The 21,254-nt window shown below is 43.4% G+C and overlaps 1 protein-coding gene across 3 annotated transcripts in view; it reads right to left on the reverse strand.

The window, feature by feature from the left end:
- The window catches only part of WLS (Wnt ligand secretion mediator), a 101,456-nt gene that overhangs the window by 2,122 nt on the left and 78,080 nt on the right, over positions 1–21,254 (reverse strand). Inside the window, exons 7-13 of one of the 3 annotated variants that reach the window (XR_003970755.2) lie at positions 20,983–21,060; positions 19,856–19,953; positions 19,422–19,485; positions 17,106–17,249; positions 15,847–15,930; positions 9,149–9,302; positions 1,854–1,942 (exon numbers count right to left, since the gene is read on the reverse strand). Coding sequence is in view for 2 of the 3 variants with exons in the window: in XM_030324539.2 (XP_030180399.1) it covers positions 9,149–9,302; positions 15,847–15,930; positions 17,106–17,249; positions 19,422–19,485; positions 19,856–19,953; positions 20,983–21,060 (622 nt within the window). In the remaining variant the exon portion in view is untranslated. The remainder of the gene's footprint in view (positions 1–1,853; positions 1,943–9,148; positions 9,303–15,846; positions 15,931–17,105; positions 17,250–19,421; positions 19,486–19,855; positions 19,954–20,982; positions 21,061–21,254) is intronic. The other 2 variants (XM_030324539.2, XM_030324540.2) reach the window with 2 other exon arrangements.

Genomic DNA, 21,254 nt, shown 5'->3' on the forward strand with positions numbered 1-21,254 from the left:
CAGTGAATCTCATGGTCTCAGAACCCCAGGAGTAACCCCACACACTGGTCCCACAGGCTGCATGGCACCTTTCACATGTGCCACATGTATTAGTTTTTCACTGTAGACCCATTTCCCAGCAGCTGTGCAGATCAATCGGTCTTATTAAATGCTAGTCTGTGACTCTCTACCTAAGAGACCCTACTTTCAGCAGCAGTCCTAAGCTGTTGCAGAGGACTGCTAATGGTTACTTGGGGCTACTGAGGTAAGGGTCCAATCCACAGGACTAGGGGCAGAGCAAGTAATAAAGGGGGTATCAGCCCAGCCTCCGGCACATCCAGCTTCATCGTCCTTCGGGCAAGGGCACAGACCAGTTGGGTGCAAAGGCTGCAGACGCTTTACACAGGACCCCCTGGTGTCATGCTGAACCGTGATTTGTACAACAAGTAAATTTCCCCAGGTCACTAGCTTGCATTCTCACTACTGCAACTTCTAGCCCACTTCTCAGTCTACCATAATGCAGAGGCCTCAAATTTCTTGGTCAAAACTAGTTCTTGATTTGCATATCTGGGTGAGCCATCAAAACTTCAAAGCCACTGTCAGATCTGCATGTCTGTGTGAGTCATCAAACTTTCAAAGAGAGCCCCGCCCACCCCAGTAAATTCATTAGCATCTCCTAGTGTTTACCTAAAGAATCCCTTTCACCAAAGACTTAAAAATAGACACTAGAATGTAATTCTACCGAGGTTTTGAACCCAAGATGCTAATTCTTTAAGCTTAGAATGTGATTCTAATTAGCATGTCCTAAAAAATGTATATGATTCTACAGATCACTTGAGCCAAAATAACTTTGGCTTCTTTATTTTTTTTAAAATTTTTTTTAAATGTTTATTTTTGAGAGAGAGAGAGAGAGAGAGAGAGAGAGTGAGAGAGGGAAGAACAGAGAGAAAGACACACACACACACAGAATCTGAAGCAGGCTCCAGGCTCTGAGCTGTTAGCACAGAGCCCAACGCAGGGCTCGAACCCATGAACCCTGAGACCATGACCTGAGCCAAAGTCGGATGCTTAACCAACGGAGCCACCCAGGCGCCCCTGGCTTCTTTATTTTAATGAGTACCCATGTTATAGTGTTTATCATGTACCTGACACTGTTCTAAATACTAATGTATTTAATCCTCATACCAGACCTTTGACAGAAATACTGTCATCATTCTCATTCTACTGATGAAAACACTGAGGCACAGAGAGGTTAAGTAACTTGCCCAAGGGCCAGATTAGTAAATTATGTGGGATTCAAACCAGAACAATAAGGCTCCAGAATCCAGGTTCTCAACCTTTAGGCTATGTTGATTCTTTTGTAAATATTCTAGTTTCCAACAGCCAATGAGTCTGCCAGCAAAGTATGAATCCACACGTAACGTGTTATGGTCATAAATATATACACGCAATAATCTGGATGAATTGTTCAGCATATTAATTTTACTTTTGCGTTTGATAAACAAGAATTTATAGTATACAATATCAGTGCACTGATAGTAAGGAGAGTTGTTATTTATGAGTATTTATTGTATGCACTATTAGGGGCTCAGCATGCCCTGTATTTCTTTGTAAGACAGGAAGACATTGAGGCTCAAATAGACGATTAGAGAAATTATTCTCTAATGCGGCCCAGTTTGCTCCTGGTAGAGCTGGGATGAGGACCCAGCCAATGGGTCTCTGGCTAGCAAACTCTATGATTCACATGTGCTTTTATTGTATCCTGAAGGCTAACCCCGCCCCCCCTCCGCCTTAGGGGGTAAATGTGGGAATATGGCAGTAACATGGCAGGAGTGGGGATCCCTCCATTCCCTCCAAATTCCATCAACTCCTACTTCTGCCAAGGTCTTGCTCCATCTGTTATTCTCCTTCTTTCTTGGCTCCTGCTACTCAGTGCACAAACATGCTCGGAGTCTCTTTCCATCTAAGACAAAAAAAAAAAAAAAAGCCTTTCCGAAAATGCAGTATGTTACATACTTAGCGGGGAGGGGAAGAATACAAGGGAAAAAAATACATTAAGAAAGGTAAAGAAAAGAATTCTTCAGTTTGCAGTAAGTCTCTTTCCCTGGTTATGGTGTCAGCTCCTCTCAGATAATTAACAAGGAGATGAAGGCTTGTTTGTGTCTAGCCGTTGCAAAATGAGACCAGTCTCTGGCATTGGATTTAATCACCGAGGACTATCAACGGATCCATATTTGTGATATCGCACCCACAGGTATGTAGCTGCTTGCTACTGGATTCTAACTGGCTGGAATGCATCCTGGGGACACACAAAGCTATATAAACTGCACTATAACGAGACAACAATAACCACAATTCCCTACGACTGGCTGCATTTTAATGCCCATCCCTTGCCTATCTGCGGCTACTTTAGTATAAAAGGAAGGAAAACTGCTAAGATAATTCCAAGATTATTTCACAGAATCTGGGAGACAACCAGTCTTAGAATATGAAAGGGGCTACTTAATTCTAGCCTCACAACCACCACTAAGGCAAGTGAACACCCCATTACCCAGATCCAGAAGCCAGAAAGCTCCCATACCATGAGTTTATATTTCTTTAGGTCATACTCAGTACATACTGGAGCCAGGATTCCAAACGGCCTATGTCTACCTCCAAACCTTATGTTCTTTCTGTAACACTCTTGACTTCATTCTTTCTTGTGGAATTTTCTCTAGTCCCATACCTACTGACCTCCTATTCTTCAAAGCTAAGCTCAAAAGATAACTCTCTGTAATAAAGTCCAGGCTGGTTCATGGCAGAAGGAGAAAAACAATGAGGTGGTTTATAGCAAGCTTGGGATGAGCCATTCCCCACCCACCTCCAAAGTGCCTCCAGATACCAAGTTCTGGGCAATTGCAAGAGGGTGGACACAATAAAACCTAGAAGCTGTGAGTGAAATCTTAATGTTATCGGCTGAATTATACCCTCCCCAAATTTATGTGTTAAAGTCCTAATTCCCACCCACTACCTCAGAATGTGACTATATTTGGACATGAGGTGTTTAAAGAGGTAATTACGTTAAAATGAGGTCATTGGGGTGGGCTCTAATCCAATATGACCTATGTCCTCATACGAAAAGGAGATGAGGATACACATACACACAGAGCGAAGGCTACGTTAAGACGTAGAGAGAAGATGGCCATCTACAAGCCAAGGAAAGAAACTGCAGAAGAAATCAATCCTGGGGATACCTTGAACTTGGACTTCTAGCCTTCAGAACTGTGAGAAAATAAATGAATCTCTATTGTTTAAGCCTCCTAGTCTGCAGTATTTGTAACAGCAGCCTTGCCAAACTGATACATTTGGGAAGCAGAAAGTTACTCCCCCAAAAGTAACTGAGGGAAACAGTGACTGAGGTACCTCCTATTATAGTGGAGTGATGGTAATTCCAAGACCTGGAAAAAATGATCTACTTTGCCTGGGAAAGGAGAGATCAGGTCACTGGAGGGACAGCAACCTTGGGAGAGGCAGGAGACAGAAAGTGCCCAACTACAAATAACAGAGCAAGAGGTGCTAGGCTAATGATGGCTTGTGACCTGCTTGTGAACTTCATTAGAAAATGGGAAAAGGCTACTGAGACCCACTTCCAAGTCTGAGCCCAGCCCTGGTGGTAAGACCATTTCCATCACTGCTCACAGACATCGAGAAGCCAGGCTAGCCATGGGTGGGTCATCTAACATGCAACCAAGGGGAAGGCCTCAATAAAAGGCAGCCACTGTCAGAGCCTCATGACTCAAACCAAACATTTACTGAGGCAACAAAAGCCAAAGCCACCTTTTCTGTGAAACAAGCAGCAGGAGACCTTAGAAGCCTCTGGCAGTAAAATTGACGCAGTGTGGTAGTGAGCTCCATGACATGGGACCTGGGGCTGCTGCTGTGGCTTCCAGCAGAATGAGTGTGTCAGACAGAAGACATTTAGTGCGAATAGAAATAGAAAGGAACCGGTTGGCAATTAGAGTGTCTCCTGTTCCCTTCGTCATAGTCATCCAGTCAGGAATTCCGTTCCTCAGTTTTTTTCTAAAACCTTCTGACAAGAATTCTATAGACGAAAGAACACAAAAATCAAAGCTATTATTAAGAATCGTCTGACTTTATAAGCAACTCCAACTTTTTTTCCCACGAGAATTGATGTCTGAAAGGATTTGGACAGTTCGTCGTGTGTGCAGGACATCGATGCTGAACCCCTGGGAGATGCTGTCTTCACTCCAACCTAAGGTTAGCTGAGATCCATTCCTGCCTGGGAAGACATCCAGAATGACTCACAAATTGCTATTGGAAACAGGTAAAAAAGAACAACTTTAATGAAAAGGCAGCAGGAGCAGGGCAGAAAATGTGAATGGTCCTTGAAAGAGAGTTCTAAAATATCTCTGCCAGATTAAAAAAATTTACATATATGTTTGTATATGTGTATACATATATGTACACATACACATAAAATGTTTATATATAAACATATGTACATAGATACAGAGTCATATATATATGTATGTATATAAAATTGATCCATGTAAACATGTTGGTACCAGCAGCTATGGTAAATCAACCAAAAAGATGGAACCCATAGAGCTTCACATCCTTGCAGCACCAGTGAGCTGCTAAAAACATGAGGGAATTCTGGCCTGGAGATGTTCTGCCATATCCCGAGTTTCAGGAGGCAGTCAAGGAAGCCTGGTCTCTCAGACAAGGCTACCAGCTCTCCATGAGAGCAGGGACTCTGTCTTAGTCACTCCTTTGGGCTTCATGTCACTCCATCTTATCAAACCTGACACAGTGCTAAATACTGAAGCACTGAGTGGTTCATTTCTAAGGGTCGCTTCCTGATGCACACAATAAAAGAGAAAAATATATATATAAGAAAAACAAACACTCTTAGGAAGCTGACCCTTTCTAGAACCTGCCATCTGCTTTGTTTCTGTCAGTTTATTCCTTGACCAAAAGGGAGAAACAAAATCTATGCTCTCTGCTTTCATTTCCTCCCTACCCACTCCCTCCTGACACTTGGCATCTCTTTCCACGTCCAAACAAAACAACCCCTCTCAATGTTCTTTCTCTTTCCTTATCCCCTTTGGCTGCATCAGAAACTGCCTGCCAACTTCCTGGAAAGGAGCTTTTTCCAGAGGTCTCTCCAGGATCCGTCTCACGAAGGCAAAAAGCACCACAAACCTGGGATTCATTCTCCATAGCAAGAGAACTGAATTCTTGGCTCCAGACCTTAAAAGCAAGGTGGTGGGGGTGTGGGGGAGCCCAAGCCAACTTAAAAATAAAAACTTTCCACGAGAAAGGAAGAGGAGCAGGGGAAGGCTGGGGGAGGAAAAGGGATGTCATCCAGAGACCCAGAGAATTTTAAAATACAGAAGTTCATTTTCTAGGTTTCTATGTGATATTCCAAACTAGCTCTTTCCAAGGAGCTTCAAAATTTTGGCAAATGCTCCATAGTTCCTAGGAGACATTGTGTGGTCTGGCAACAGATGAAGAGATGAAAAGTGAAAGAGGGTAGAGAAGGAAAATGATCAGAGAACCCAACATGGAAGACTCCCTTCCAAATGCACAAGGTCACAGTACCATGTGACCATGGGAAGGGAAGGGCACAACAAACTGCCAGGTGCTCGTGGGCTGCTGTGAAGTCACAGCTGATCATGTCACCATCACAGAACTACTCAACTGTGTGACTTGTGTTTATGATCAGAACAGGGTCCCAAAAAAGTCTACCCATGAAACTGCTTGAAGAATGTTTTTCAACATGGGTTCTATCGGCATTTTAGGCAGGGTAATTCTCTAGTACAAGGGACTGTTTTGCTCATTGAAGGATATTTAGCATCCCTAGAATCTGGCCACTAAATGCTAGTGGTATGTCCCAGTCATAGTGACATCCAAAAGAAAAAAAATCAAAACAAAACCATGAATACTTCTGAACACCAGTTGGCAAGGGATTTGGGGGATATGACCACCTGCTGAGAACTAGCTTTTGAACTTTTTGTGAAATTACAGGTCAAGCTGCCTTCAAACAAAAAAACTCTGATGGGGAACAGATCAAGTGCTATTCTCAACTGCAAGGTTTCAAGCCTCAGGGGGTGGCTGTTGTGCAGAGTAAGAAGTCCTAATGGGAGCTGCCTGACATCTGGCTTGCACATCAAGCCTCTGGCCCAATAGCATGGCGGGCAGTCATCCTCCCACTGCAGGCTGGGCCATGGCTCTGGCCTCTCAGGTACCTAAAAGTGCCGGGATGGGCAAATTCGCACCAGTGTTTGGAAACCTCTTACCTATGACGGAATCACCCTCTGGGCTGCCACCTTAGGACAGGAGGTGCTCTTTTGCTCCTTCTTTGCCAATGGGAAGGAAGAGAACCACAGAATTTTATGGTTCCAAAAGACTTTAAGAGATCACTTACAGTTGGGAGAAATGGTACACAGAGAGGTTAAGCAGTCTGCCACTCGTCACATAGCAAAAAACAACCATAATACTTTACATAGAGCAGCCTAGCACACAGTCAGAATTCAATAACTACTACCCATTAGTAGTATTATTCCAACTTCCCAGGAAGTCCAGCGACTGCTTTATGTGGTATTTCCCTGGAAGGGAGGAACTTCACCTATTGGGTTCCTGCTTAATATTCTCAAGTCACACACATGTCCATATGATTTCTGTCAAAGTCCAACAGGATGACCATGAAATGAAATCAAGATTCTCGTTCACAAGCCCAGAGTCCCTTCCTGCTGGTGTTATGAAGGTCCACTGTTTGAGAGGCCATGTGCCCCCATTTCCCACACTGAGTGTGACCAGCCAAGGAAGAGGGAGGAAGACCGGCCTGAAGGATGCTCTTGCACAGAAGCGGCAGGTATAGTACTGGAGGTGGATGGTGGTTGAGACTAGTCACTATCCCAACCCTCAGCACAGATGCCCTTCACTTCCCACATCATCTCCTCTCATGTCATCACCCCGTCCTTTTACACCAACTCTCAAGACCATTGGCCCATCTGTGAAATATGAAAACTAATCTAGAACTCTTATTTCTGAAGCATTAATTGAATCAACACTTTCAAACCACCCTTGAGAACCTGTCCTTGGCTCTTAAGGAGTTAATATTCCAGCAGGAAAGGGAAGGCACAGGCAAACTCATCTATTACATTTATGCAGTGTCATATGAAATGTGTAATCATGTTCCCCCAGGCCTGTTCCTTAGAACACTAGTTCCAAACAAATACAGTGCCTGGAAAAAGGGGTCCGGTGCCAAACGGTTTAACAATTTGGAGGGGCATCTGGGTGGCTCAGTCAGTTAAACATCCAACTCTTGATTTGGGCTCAGGTCATGATCTCATGGTTCGTGAATTCAAGCCCCGCATTGGGCTCCGTGCTGACCGTGTTAAGGCTGCTTGCGATCCTCTCTCTCCCTCTCTCTCTGCCCCTCCCCAGCTCATTCCCTCTCTCTCTTTCTCTATCAAAATAAATAAACTTTATAAAAAAGTAATCTGGGGAAACACTATTCCTCCTACCCATTTAAAATGACTTACAGTAAAAATTAATGTACTAAAGGCATTAAGATGTTTTAAATAAAAACCTCATTAATGCTGATTAAAAACCCAATGATTCTCAAATTGACTACTAAAACCTATCAACATCCTATGGCAACAATATTCTATTGAACACGGTTTGCTGATCTGCAACTAGAGTGATGAGGAATAGGTTTCAAGAAAAAGGAACCATTTTGAATGTGCCCAAAAGATGGGTAGGGTTTTATTGGGCCCAAATGCACATAGGATATGAATCCATTCATTCAACACACACATGGTAAGAACTTCCTATGAGAAAGACCCACCTGTGGTGCCATAGCACACATGCAGACCTTCAAGCCCTGATCTCTGCTCCAAGGCAGTGAAGGGCACTAGCTCTGATTTGAGAAAGAACACCTTATATTTGAGGAATAGCAAGTAAATGGCTAAGGTAAAGCAGGTGTGAAAAAGAGAAGGAAGAATAAGGGTGCAGCCAAACAGTGTAGGACTAAGTATTCAAAAGAAAAAGGAGCTCTCAGATCTGTCACTTAGCAGGGCACCTATTCCAAGTTAAGAGCATGGCCTAGGCAGTGACAGTCATTTCCTTCTGTTATGGCTGGCAGAGAAACCCCAGGCAAGCCCTTCCTTTCTCTGGGCCTCAGTTTCATCACTTACAAAATAACCGGACTGGCTAAGTTCCCTAAGGCTCCTGGTAGAACCAACTGCCCTTAAGAAGAAGGCCATGGAGACAGGTAGGTAAATAGCTATTGGTCTGGATGCAGGTCAACAAACAGCCTTGCAGAAGAATGAGCAGGAGAAAAAAATGAATCCAGCTCAATCTTCAAATCTCAGGGCCTAGTTCCATTCTACATGACACCTTAAGATTTTGCCTCTCAAACTAGAAGAATAAATATGGCATAATCTCCAATAGTCACTTTTGCTCAAAAAATTAAGGAAAGCAAATTTAAGTTTTATACTAAAACTGGCACATGTTTCAGGCTAGAATGCAGTAACCCTAATACTTAAAGCTTAAGAAAGTAGAAGATGGGCACCTGGGTGGCTCAGTTGAGCATCCTACTTCAGCTCAGGTCATGATCTTGTGGTTCATGAGTTCAAGCCCATCATATAGGGCTCTCTGCTGTCAGCGCAGAGCCTGCTTCAGAGCCTTGGTCCCTCTCTCTCTGTCCCTCCCCTGCTTGTGCTCTCTCAAAAATAAATAAAACAGGGGCGCCTGGGTGGCGCAGTCGGTTAAGCGTCCGACTTCAGCCAGGTCACCATCTCGCGGTCCGTGAGTTCGAGCCCCGCGTCGGGCTCTGGGCTGATGGCTCGGAGCCTGGACCCTGTTTCCGATTCTGTGTCTCCCTCTCTCTCTGCCCCTCCCCCGTTCATGCTCTGTCTCTCTCTGTCCCAAAAATAAATAAACGTTGAAAAAAAAAATTAAAAAAAAAATAAATAAATAAAACATTAAAAACAAAAAAAGAAGACGACTTTTTGTCTTATGGCTCTCCAGTCCCTAGGGGCACTCATTGACATTTGGAGGGAAAGTTTGCCTGGGGAACCCAGAGCCTTTGCTATGTGAGCCTTGAAGAGACTGAAGCCTATATCCTGAATACAGCTGTTCTAAAGAGACTGAAACTCACCATTGGACTGGTCTTCCCCGTAGTTCTTATGGGATGGTGCATATAGGAACATCAGAGCAAAGACATACAGGTTCCACATTCCATAGATGCCTGTGAAAAAGGCACTGTTCACTTGGACTGTGACGCCGCCCCACTTCCAGTGGCCTTCAGTCACCTATGGAAAAAGGACAGTGACATACAATTAGAACCAAGAAGAAACATAACGCCAAGACAGGAGCCAACCCACACAAAAACCAAATGTCTTCTAATCTCCAGGAAAACTAAAGGGCCATGTAAGACTCCTTTTAAAATCTAAATCATACCAGTATGGATTTAGGTTCACTGAGGGCTTACTGTGTGTCAGGTACAAAGTCAGTAGTTCTCACATTGGCTGTATATCAGAATCACCCGGAGAGTATCTCTTCCTTGAACAGCAGTACATAGTTAGCCTTAATTTAAAGAAATTGTGTTTGGGGGCGCCTGGGTGGCTTGGTCGGTTAAGCGTCTGACTTCGGCTCAGGTCATGATCTCACGGTCCGTGAGTTCGAGCCCTGCGTCGGGCTCTGTGCTGACAGCTCAGAGCCTGGAGCCTGTTTCAGATTCTGTGTCTCCCTCTCTCTCTGCTCCTCCCCTGTTCATGCTCTGTCTCTCTCTGTCTCAAAAATAAATAAACGTTAAAAAAAAATTAAAAAAAAAAAGAAATTGTGTTTGAGTCTCACACTTATCCATAACTATAACTCCTCTTCTGTCTGTCTTCCCAGCTAGATGTAACGCCCTGTAGGCAGAAACCATTTCTGACTTGTTTACTGCCATACCCTCGGTGCCTGACGCATCACAGTGGCTCAATGAAGACAAGCTGATTAAAGAAGCAAATGAGTGAGAGTGAGTCGCTTTCCTTAGTGGGGCAGAGTGGGGAAGCAGGGAGACACAGGCTTGGGGTCAGAGACGGGATTCAATGCAGACTTTACCACGCACTCTCTGCTTAATGTAAGTGAAGTTAAGATGAAGACTCTGAACTTCAATGACCTTAAGGGCAATATAAAAACTTGCAGGGTTACTGAGGAGAATTAAGTAACCATATTCCTAGAAATGTCCTGACACACAGTAAACACAATAAATCTTAGGTCTTACATTGTCACTCTATGTAAGTCACTCATGAAGGTAATTATGAAGCTCTCATATGCTTTATAATTCTACAAGAATGTTTTGAGGCTGATTTTGTCTATGTTAATGACTTGATAATTGTTTTGAGGGCTGTCTGATGACATATGGATTACACTAAGAACTGTCAACAGAACTGTTGACCCGAGTGACTAAACAGTTGTGCCAGCTCTGAGATCAATGAAACGACTCTGACCACTTCTGCTTGCTACAGGAAATCTTAAATGGGAGTAAAAGAATACTGGACAAATGTTCCTGTGATAACTTAATGAGACTGCATTATGTAAACCATCTCTAGGAGACCCTTCTTGGAGCTAAAGTGTAAGATGGTAATCTATTCATTTGTATCTGATACAGATGGTATCTGTATTCATTTGACACCGTCTTTATAGCCCGCAACCCCAGGGGCTCCAGGCATAATAAAGCTGTAAGTACAGGTGTTTCCTTTTGAAATACCTGGAGTGTCAGTTAATTAAGTTAACTGTAGACTTACCAGTTTTAGTTTGGCCTTGGTGACACATAATTTTTCATTTTTGTGATGCATAAACCACCATTGCAAACTCTTACTTATTTTCAAAAACAATTCACTTGATATGATGTGCTCAGGAATATTTTTTGGCCAAGAAGAATTTCATAGCCATTATTGATTTTAGAACAATGTACAAGCATTCAAGCTACTTAGGGCTGACTTTTTAGCAATGTCTCCAAATGTCACTCTTCTTACTTTAAAGAAGAATATCCTAACTTTATAAAAATTACAGTACTTAGGGCACACTTAAGATGATTTTTAATGAATATAATGGAAGAGGAGAGGAAGTCTTAAGATAGTTCCTGGAAATATATGTACCTGCTGTCATAACAAAGAGAACCGTTCTGTGTGATGGAGGAGGGGAGGCTGGGACGGGAACTGTCGGTAAAATGGAGTAAGACAGTTCTGATTTTCTTCCACTCTGTTAAGGCGGCGGGTCCCTCAATAAGGGAAAGGCCTTCAAGAGACCCTACTTCCAATGACATACGCTGGGAATACTCAGTACTGAATTTTGCTGAAATGGATTCTTGTCAGGACTGGCATGACTGATCTCAAGAAAACAGTCACCTGTATTCCTGGTACACAATGGTACTCGACAGACAGACGGTTGTTGAATGAATATGGACAAAAGTACTGGCATGTGCAGGAATGCAAGCGCAAATGCATGGAAATAGAAAGGGAGGATAGAAACAGTCACTCTAAGAAAATATCAGATTGCAAAGTAAAGAGAAAATATTGCATTCCATAGTAAATAATGATACTTTTACTTAGAAGTAAGACGTCAATGGGTAGTGTTATTTCACTTAAATATTGCTCTCTAACACAGATATTAGCAAAGCTAAGACATTTTAAAATAATAACAAAGATAATGATAGTTGACATTTATTCAAAGCCAATATGTCAGGCACTACAGTAAGAATTTTACATGGAAGAGATCAGTCTTAATAACAGCTTTATGAGGTAGGCAGGTAATATTTCCACTCAACATATGGTAAACTATGCCATAGGGAGGTACGTTATCTCGCCCAAGATTGCTCAGCCAGCAAGTCATGGCTCTGACTCCAAAAGAAGGTATTCTCAACAGTAGGAATATTATTGTAAACAGGGGTGAGTGTGTTAAGTTGGCATATGAAGCCACTATTGCGGAAGACCAAACTTCCTTTGAAAACTCACTTAATTAACCATAATGCACATTATTATACACAGGTTCATATATTCAAATCCGTATAGCAATATATACGCACTATATATCCTAGACATAGTAATGTATGGTATAATAAACTGGATATATATGCAAAATACAACTTTACAGTAGAACCACTGAAATGAGAATGCTCATACCATGAGGGGTACCTCAGGTGGCCTGAGGAGCCACAGCAGATTCGTGCCCCTGTCTCATGTCTGCTGTGAGACACATGCACCTTGTTTAGCATGGAGTTGCAGAATTACCCGTACCCATAATTTGTCATCTCTAAATGTATTATTTCCTGCTGAGGGCAAAGAGTTGAATTTGCATAAGTGAGCTGTATACACAGTGTCACTCGACTGTGTGTGCCTGCCCTTCTCCTCCCTCAATTATTCCTGCCTGAGACCTCCTGAGCTCTGAGCACATTCCCACCAATGTGAACCACAGTAAGCAGCCTCAACAGAGCAGGCAGGCCCTGTAAATCCAAAATCTTATTAATGCCAAGGCAGAGAGGTGACACTCACCCTCTTTTAACTTCTGGAGAAAAAAATCAGATAGCCCCCAGTGAAAAAAAAAGAAAAGAAAAGAAAATCATCTTCCCCCTGCATAAGTCTTGTTTCTAAAAGTCCCTGTTTTTCCTGATTTAACATTTGAACAATTTACTTTTGTGTGAAACCACCCAATTATACCCCTGGAGCCAAGTGAAGGTCAAATCCCTTTACACCCAGTAGTCTTGACAACCAACATTCCACTTAACAACAAGATTTCCAAATCCCAGACACAGGCTCTCTTACTGGAAACATTTCCTCCGTAAGTGACAGAATGAAGTGATCACACACACACACAAAAGAGCCGGGGACAGGCTCTCTGGGAGTTTGCTGCATGTGGCTTGACCTGAATGTCAGGCACCTGGGGGTCCCCTTAGTGAAGGTTGGTGACCTTCTTCCCTGCATTGCACTTCTGTTCCCTACTGTCCGCTACCTCTAAACGGAACGCCTCTTTCTTTTCCAGAGGGAAGGGGCTAAAATACCAGACTGTGATGTACCATCTCTCGGTTGCTATGACTGAGGCCATTAAAATGGCAGGCATTAAAAGACTGCCCCTCAGGACCCAGCTACAAAGCCTCAAGGTCACTGCATTCCACAGCTTCCTGTTAGCCCTTCATTCCTGGCCTCAGAGCTTCAATATCCTGGCGAGATCCCCTCGCATTATATTTCATGGGGCTTAAATGCAAGCTCTCTCAGCAAGCCCGAGAGTATAATGGGAGTTTTAATACATTCCTTTTACCTAAGGCTGGGATCTATTTCAAAAAGTTACCCAATAGGTTTTCTTTCAGGTGAGCTCATTGCTGAGACATTCCAAAATGACATTAAAAAATAAATCCTCTGATGACTATATTAGTACAGTACCTGGGACATTGAGAGTTATGCCTGAAAACGTCTTAGATATCTATAAATAAACCTTAAAAAAATAACCCAGCAGGAGGAATGTGAGGAGCTAATGGAATCCAAAAGAACTCGCTGCTACCCCCTTGGAGTAGAAATCCACTCCGGGCTGACTGTCGCGGCAGATATAAAAAGACAGCCACAGGCTGGAGCTATGTTAGAAAATACTGGGGCAATGGAATATTAATCTTTTTCTCCAAAGAAAAGCCACAAACTCTGCTCCTTAGAAGAATTGGCCTACCTTGCTGTAAAAAGGTGCGCTATCTAACATATACAAGGCTAAATTCGGGAAACACATAGGTACCTCAAAGATCGGCCAGTTGTCCCTTCTTGACTTCAGGTGGAAGGGACCCTCTGCAGAGGCAGGAGGGTAAGTGGCATGGGGACTGTGGTGGTGTGGCTTCAGCTTTCTAAGGTGGCAGACACATGTTGTTAGGACCAAAAGTGCCCTTTCTTTCTGCCTCCCTGGGAACATATCTTGGGATTGCCTTTCATTCTTCAGTCCAGTTTAACTTGAGGTTCTTTTTCTCCAAGCACACCTGCTCTCTCGGACTCCCCCAACTGGCCATATTAAGTACCACAGCGCGTTACCGCGGCACTGGGGCTGGACACTTTGGTCACACGAGGGAACTGGCCAAAGGATAAGTCAGGCCTCAGACACCCTTGTTTGAGTCTCAGCTGGTTGAATAAAAAACTCATTCAGAATTTGAAATATTTTTACTGCATTTGGAGTGGTGAGTGAAATTTCCAAGGCTTTATAAACAAACAGTCTGATACAAACACAGCACTGGTGTAGGTCACAGCAGACGTGGTAAGCTGAACTTACGAAGACAGATATGCATATTTGTTTTATTTTTTTTTTCCACATTCACGTCAGCCTTCAACAGCAACACTAACACTGCCCAGTGGGCAGAGCCCACATGGCTCGAGGGACTCCTAACTTGGGTCAGAGGCGCCCTTGGGTGTCCTTCCATAAAGTTCAAGAGGTCCATGAACCGGAATGAGAACAATTATATCTTTATTTTCACCCGTTTCTAACTGAAAGTTACCATTTCTTTCATTTATGAATGTAGAAAACAAGTTCCTGTTAATATTAGCACCACTGATAATTCTGCCACCAATAGAAATCATAATTTCGTATCAATCACAATTATAGATATAGATCTGTAATACCTGTAACATATATAATTGCAAATACCTATATATCTGATTCCCTTTGAAGTCCAAAGTTCTTATTTTACTCATTTAAAAACATTCCAAGAAGAAGCCCACAGCCTCCACCAGGTTGCCCAAGGGGGTTGGTCTATGGCACAAAAAAGCACAGGAGACCCTCTGAGGAAATAAGCTAGCAGAACAAGACAAATCTGCATCCTAAGGCTCTATCTGCACTACTTACATTCTCAGTTTGGGCCAAATACAGAGAGGACAGAACAGTTGGCAAAAAAAGAAAAGAAAAAGTCAAAAGGACTGGGTTCTGGTCCCTAACTTACTGAATGTCCTTTGGCACAATATTTACCCCCCCCCCCCTTTTTTTTTATTCACAAGAGCACAGCTATTCCTGCCCACGACGTGCCAGGCACTCTGCAAATTACTTTGCAAGCATTGCTGCCCGTGATCCTTACAGCCACCTTTTGCAGAACATCCGTTCTACATATAAGAAAATTCAACCTTAGAACTGTGAAATAACCCATCCACAATCCTACCCGGCTGGAAAAGAGCACAAATGGGAAATGTCTCTAAGGCCATTCGATTTCACATCTTAGCAACTGGGATAGCAAAACTTACCCTACTTCCCCACAGGATTTTTGTGAAGTTCCAATGAATGACAGAAAGGTAGCGTGTCAGATTTAAACAGTACTTTCCACTTTCCAAAACCAGTTACCAATATTTAAACATTATTACCATTATTGAGGTCATCAAGAGAGCAAAAGTTTGAGTTTTGGAAATAACCAGCAGAAAGGTAAGATTCTATCAAGGGGACTTGTGAATTATATTTCATGTTTAAGTGGCAATATAATTACTGCAAAGAATGGCTGATGGACTGTAAAAGGATCTATGTTAATGCTAGATAAGGATCAAATCAAACTGATACTTGCTTATTGCTGTTCTGCTATAGGGCTTGAAAAGTGTATTCTCAACTAAATGAAATAAGTGCCCTTCCATCTGGCTGCAGGCTTTTAATTTATTCAGCAACTTCTTCTTCCCGTGAGGCTGTACTGAAAGGGAAAATTCTGTCCACCTCTGGCCAGGTGGAATGTCCCTTAAAAAACATGGTTTGAAGAGCTGCCCAGCATTATAGCCTCCCTGCTCCTTCCTCAGCGGCTCTCTAGAATTTTCTATGCAGAGTAGAGGCACCTCTCCAGCACATTCTCACCCTGACTGTTCAGGATCCACTTACCTGACTAACGATGAAGAAAATGACAGTCATAGCAGCACAGGCCAAGGTTATCAACATGAGGAACTTGAACCTGAAAATCAGCCCCTGTTAGGAAGGAGAAAAAGAGTAGCTTAACACTCTCCCAGCTGGTACTCAATATATAAATCTATAAAAAACTAATTTTAAAGAAATCTATAAAACCAAATCCCTAAGAGTGACTAGTAAAATAATTTCACACAGTAACATTTCTCCTGCAGAGGTGAATGTGGCTGAAAAATTTATTAGGCCAAATATTTCTTATGTTCTTATCTCTCATGAAACAGTGATACCAGAGCCTGGGAAAATTATATTCACAGCACGTGGTGAGGCTGCTAATTTCCCTGCTAAGCTGGTTATGCTTCTCTGCAAGGGTTCAAAGTCACCAAATCCAAGTTTTCTGCGGTTGTAATAAAATTCTGCTCCAGTGAACAAAAAGAAATGTGCATATTAATCAACATGAAGTGGATTTGGTTGAATTTTCTCATGTGTCACTCCAGCTCTAGAGACAGGCAAAGCTTCAGCAAGTGCCCAGGGTTTCCTGAGAGCAGGATTTAAGGGAACCTGTGTTTCAGGGAGAGACACCTCTTATTCAGGGGTGCTTAGTTGCAGATCCACTGCATATAAAAACCCTGGGGTTCTGCAGTTTCTGTTTCTTTTCACGGAGGAATTAGGCCCATGTCTCTCCAAGGACAGCCACTTAGGCATGAGTCCAAGGGATCCTTGAAAAATTAAGAATGTGTTGCTTGTATTAGAGATTAGAGGATGTTGAGTGTTTTCCCTTGAATGAGATGCATAATATATAAACAGAAATTACCGAATTCTATCTGATCACCTGCTGGATATTTTAGGGGAAATGTAGCCTCTTGGGAGTCTAAAAATCAGATCACCTGGGCTGAAGCCCAGTCTCAAGGCTGATTCTGCCCTAGTCAAATCTCCCATCTAGTATCACCCACATTCCACCCCAAAGCTGAAGAACCTGCTGAACAAGTTCACCCCTACTGAGGACAGAAAGACATATATACCACAGAAAACTCCAAGATCCACGCAGGCCAGCTAGGTGTTTTTAGGGTCGGATTTAGCCTCTTATTTTGCCCAGAGCTCCTACATTACATGAGAACCTCTCGATGTGTATTTGAAATAATGGCTTCTAATCTCCAGGTATAGGTGTGTGGTAGGTGTTTACATATCAAGCAGGAGACACTGAGTAACCAGATCCTGCATGAGCCAAGAGATTTGCTCACCTCATAGTGCAGCCGCCGGACTTTGCTCATGGCTGGCAGGCTGGACTGCTTCCCACTGATGTTCCGAAACACCTGAAACACCATGAAGCACAGAAACAGGAAGTAGAGGCAGAGGCAGATGCCAGCCACAATGATGAAGGCCATCTGATGGTTTCCAGTAAAGGAAATGGCAGGCTAGCTGGGGACACAAGCATGTCTCAGCTCTGTTGGCAACAACACCCTCTGTCTCCAAATAGTTGGGCAATTTTCAGGAGGATAAAACATTAAAACTGGTATTCTAATGCCAGTGATAGAGATTTTCTGACACAGAAGTACAACAGAATAGAATGAACCAAATTGCTCTCTGAAGCAAGGAAGAAGAGGAATGGAGTCTTGCTTGTGAGAAATGCAGATCCCAGGGCCCACCTTAGACCTACGAAATCAGAATCTGCCTCTTAAGATCCCCGGGAGATATGTATGTACAATAAATTTGAAAAGCACTAAAATACTGGATATCAGTTGCAAATTACTGATCAGGTAGAATGCTGCATTAAAATCACCTGAAGTGTTAAAATGCAGCCCAGGTTTCACTGAAGATATATGAAATCAGATTTTTCAAGAGCAGGGAAACCAAGAGCAGGGATCGTTTAAGAACCAATGGGCTAGTTAGTCCTTGGATTTTTATAAGAAGACTGAGACACCCTGGAATCAGGAAGTGATGGAGTGGGGGATGGGAGCAGCCACAGCAGCTAGAAGGGATGCTGGGCATGGCACCTAAGTCCTTGAAGTAAAACCAGGGAGGAAATTCTGTTTGCAATCTTCTGTTACCACAAGAAAAATCTTGTCAAATGGGACAGGGGGCAGAAGGACAGATGGCCAAATTGGGAGATGAGGGTGGGGCAGTATATACATTGAAACTGATCAGGGCAACCCTGAGGCCTATCTTTAAATTTTTTTTTTCAACTTTTATTTATTTTTGGGACAGAGAGAGACAGAGCATGAACGAGGGAGGGGCAGAGAGAGAGGGAGACACAGAATAGGAAACAGGCTCCAGGCTCTGAGCCATCAGCCCAGAGCCTGACACGGGGCTCGAACTCACGGACCGCGAGATCGTGACCTGGCTGAAGTCGGACGCTTAACCGACTGCGCCACCCAGGCGCCCCTGAGGCCTATCTTTAAAGCTCAACTTGAGAACCACCAAGGCTTGGGGTACACTGAGCTGGCTTGGGAGACAGGGCAAGTCCTTTCTGCTCCAACTCTACCCCAAGTTGCATATTTTAAAAAATTTTAACAAGTGTGAACTCAGCATGTATATTTCATTAAGTAATACATTTAATGCAGTTTCTCCTTCTTCCATAAAGCCAACAGTACCCTGGAATGAGGAAACCTGACATTTTATTTGCCTCCCTGGACCTCCATCATATCTGTACAATGAAAAGGTTGAAGTAGACTTAACATTATGAGCACTTCCCGTGTTGTGCAGCTCACATTTTGGAGAGGAAGGATGGGAGTCATGGTGAGATCAACTCTCTCATCTTTAAGGTAATGATACTACTGAATCAGTTTGCTCACAAAGTTCTTGTGACACTAAGAAGACCAGATAAACATCATGGCCGAACAAAGCATTATTTACCAGCACGTGACAAGATATTATCCATCAGGAAATAATACAACTCCAGCCTTTCTCCCCACTCCAGAGGAGAGTCTTTTTCTCCCAAAGCTCTTGACGTATTATTCAGGAAGATAAAATATTTAAATCCAGCATCCTAAAGGGGATAAGCTAAGACCGTCGCTTCTGCTTCATGAAGATGACTCAGACAGAGTTTACACCAACCAACCAGAAGCGTCGGCAACTCCCCTGGAACTAATCACCTTAGCCTTATATCCATGCAGTCTCAGAAAGGAATGGCAGTAGCACGTACGCTGGCACACCAAGGTCACTGTGAGAAGTCGCGCACACAGATGACTTTGGAAACGGGCTCTCCCACAGGGGCCCAGATATGAGCCTCTGTGGCTGCAGGGAAAAGCTAGCCATGCCGGAGTCTGCAGTAAACAAGCGTATAGATCATTTAGACAGGCTGTGGTAAGACTAGCAACTCTGATCCATCTGCTGTGAGGACGCACTGCAACTTCTTCATTTTGCCTCCTCTCACAGGGCTTAAAAGCAAGCATTCATTCTTCTTCTTATTTGCCTTAATTGCACCGTTATCATTGGTCTGAGGATCAAAGCTCTGGCCGAGCACACATGGAGAACATTAGCAGGACTTAGAAAATCATCTTGAGGGACCAGGTGGCTATGACAAGAAATGAAACCCTGAACCCAGCAAGGAAGGATACAGCCAGCTCTGTTCCAACATCTGTAGTCCAGATACTGTAGAAGGGATTCGTGAGTTGTACCCCTCTACAAAGAAAAACGATATGGAAAGACACAATTAATACAGAGGCAGAGGGGAACTTTCTTTTTACACATTCTTAGTTTCTCACAGCCAGAGGGGTGGGGAGCTGTATTTAGACTAAGAAAGGCTGGCAGACTTAAAGAGAAACAGAGTCTGAAGGATAGGGCCAGCACAAATATCTTCCATCTATAAAGGGCTTTGTCTTTGATTTAATCCCAATCTTTATCTGAGGATGTGACCATGTCCAGTGCTTTCACCCCATAGGCTCCCGGCCACCCTTCCCCTCTTTGAATACCTCTAAAGGAGCTGGAGTGGACATAGGGATGCACATGTTAGGGTTAGGGTTAGCCCAGGACCCCACAGGCACCTGCTCACCTCTCACACATATCAAATATGAAGAGGCAGAAAGAGCCAACAGCAATTGGTCCAACTTGCTTCCAATACCCTGCTATGTGATTCCGCTCATGCTGATCCTGAGGAAAACCAAATTGAGAAATGAGACAGGGGAAAGCAAAGCACTTCTATAGTTAAGTCAGTCATTCAAACACCTGTTGTATATCAAGCATCACGCTAGGCTCTAGGCAGAGGAGAATGAGTAAGACCAAAATCTTTGTTCCAAAGGAGCTCATTGTTATCAGCCCACCCATAGGGGCCCTCACAGTAATAGGAACAGGATGCTATGGGAACCCAAAGAAAGGTCTTGTTCCCTCAGCAGTGGAAGATCTATGGTCTGTAAAAGGACTCATTCAGAGTTGAATTCCTATGTGACTAAACACTTGTGTTTGATCAGGTGGGTGGTGCCAGAGGACAAAATAAAAACTCTAAGGCATTAAAATATGGCAAGAGATATATCAATATCTCTCATGGTTAGGATAATAGACATATATTCTCCCTATCTTCATTAAAATCAAGAGTGGTTCCTCTTGAGAGATACGGAAAGATACCAAGAGACAGAGAATGAAGGAATATAAAGTGAGAAAACAGGGAAAGGCAGAAGACAAATTGTAGCAGCCAGGCTGGAGCCCAGGTGGGAACACTGCACACAACTCACTCTGGGCACTCCACCATGGTAGGCTGGGCTGCTCTACCTGAGTCTCCTGTACTCCTGTCCCTGCTGTGAGGGCTCATTCTCAGTGCATCACTGCTGGAGGGGCCCTTATGGCTACCCCAGCTGTAAGCTAACACCTCTCTCTCCTCTCACTGCTCCTACAAGGGCTGCAAGTCTTCAGAAGCAGTGATCAAACCATTATGGGATTTAAAAACAGTCCACTACTACGAAGCTGATTGTGCCTGACAGGAGGACCAAGCTCCAGCTGGCACATCACCTTAGCCACAACATGATGACTGCACCATTCTTATTTTTATCCATGGTACCTTCAGTCCCGCCTGAAATATGATTTGATGCCTGTGCAAACTGAGACCAGGGAGGTAATAGGGGTTACTAGGCCACCTGGATAAGTTGCCAGTGGGAAAGAGCCAGGCCCACATTCACTGGGGGTTACCTTGGTCCTGGGGACAAGAAGAGCTGAAGCCAAAGCAGAGGAAATGGTGGTAATTGTTGACATTTGTGTGTTTACTTTCTGTAAAAAATACATCATCTCATTTAAATCTCACAAAACTCTATGCTTTAGGCCTTTAAACTCCATCTTACAGACAAGAAACCTGAAATTCTGAGTGATTAAATCACTTGCCTAAGGCCACCAGGCTAGTTCGTAAGTGGTAGAGTAGGAATCTGAACCAACGGTCTGACTCCAGACCCTTCCTTCTAGTCCCT

This window comes from Lynx canadensis, chromosome C1, assembly GCF_007474595.2.
Source record: "Lynx canadensis isolate LIC74 chromosome C1, mLynCan4.pri.v2, whole genome shotgun sequence".
NCBI lineage: Eukaryota > Metazoa > Chordata > Mammalia > Carnivora > Felidae > Lynx > Lynx canadensis.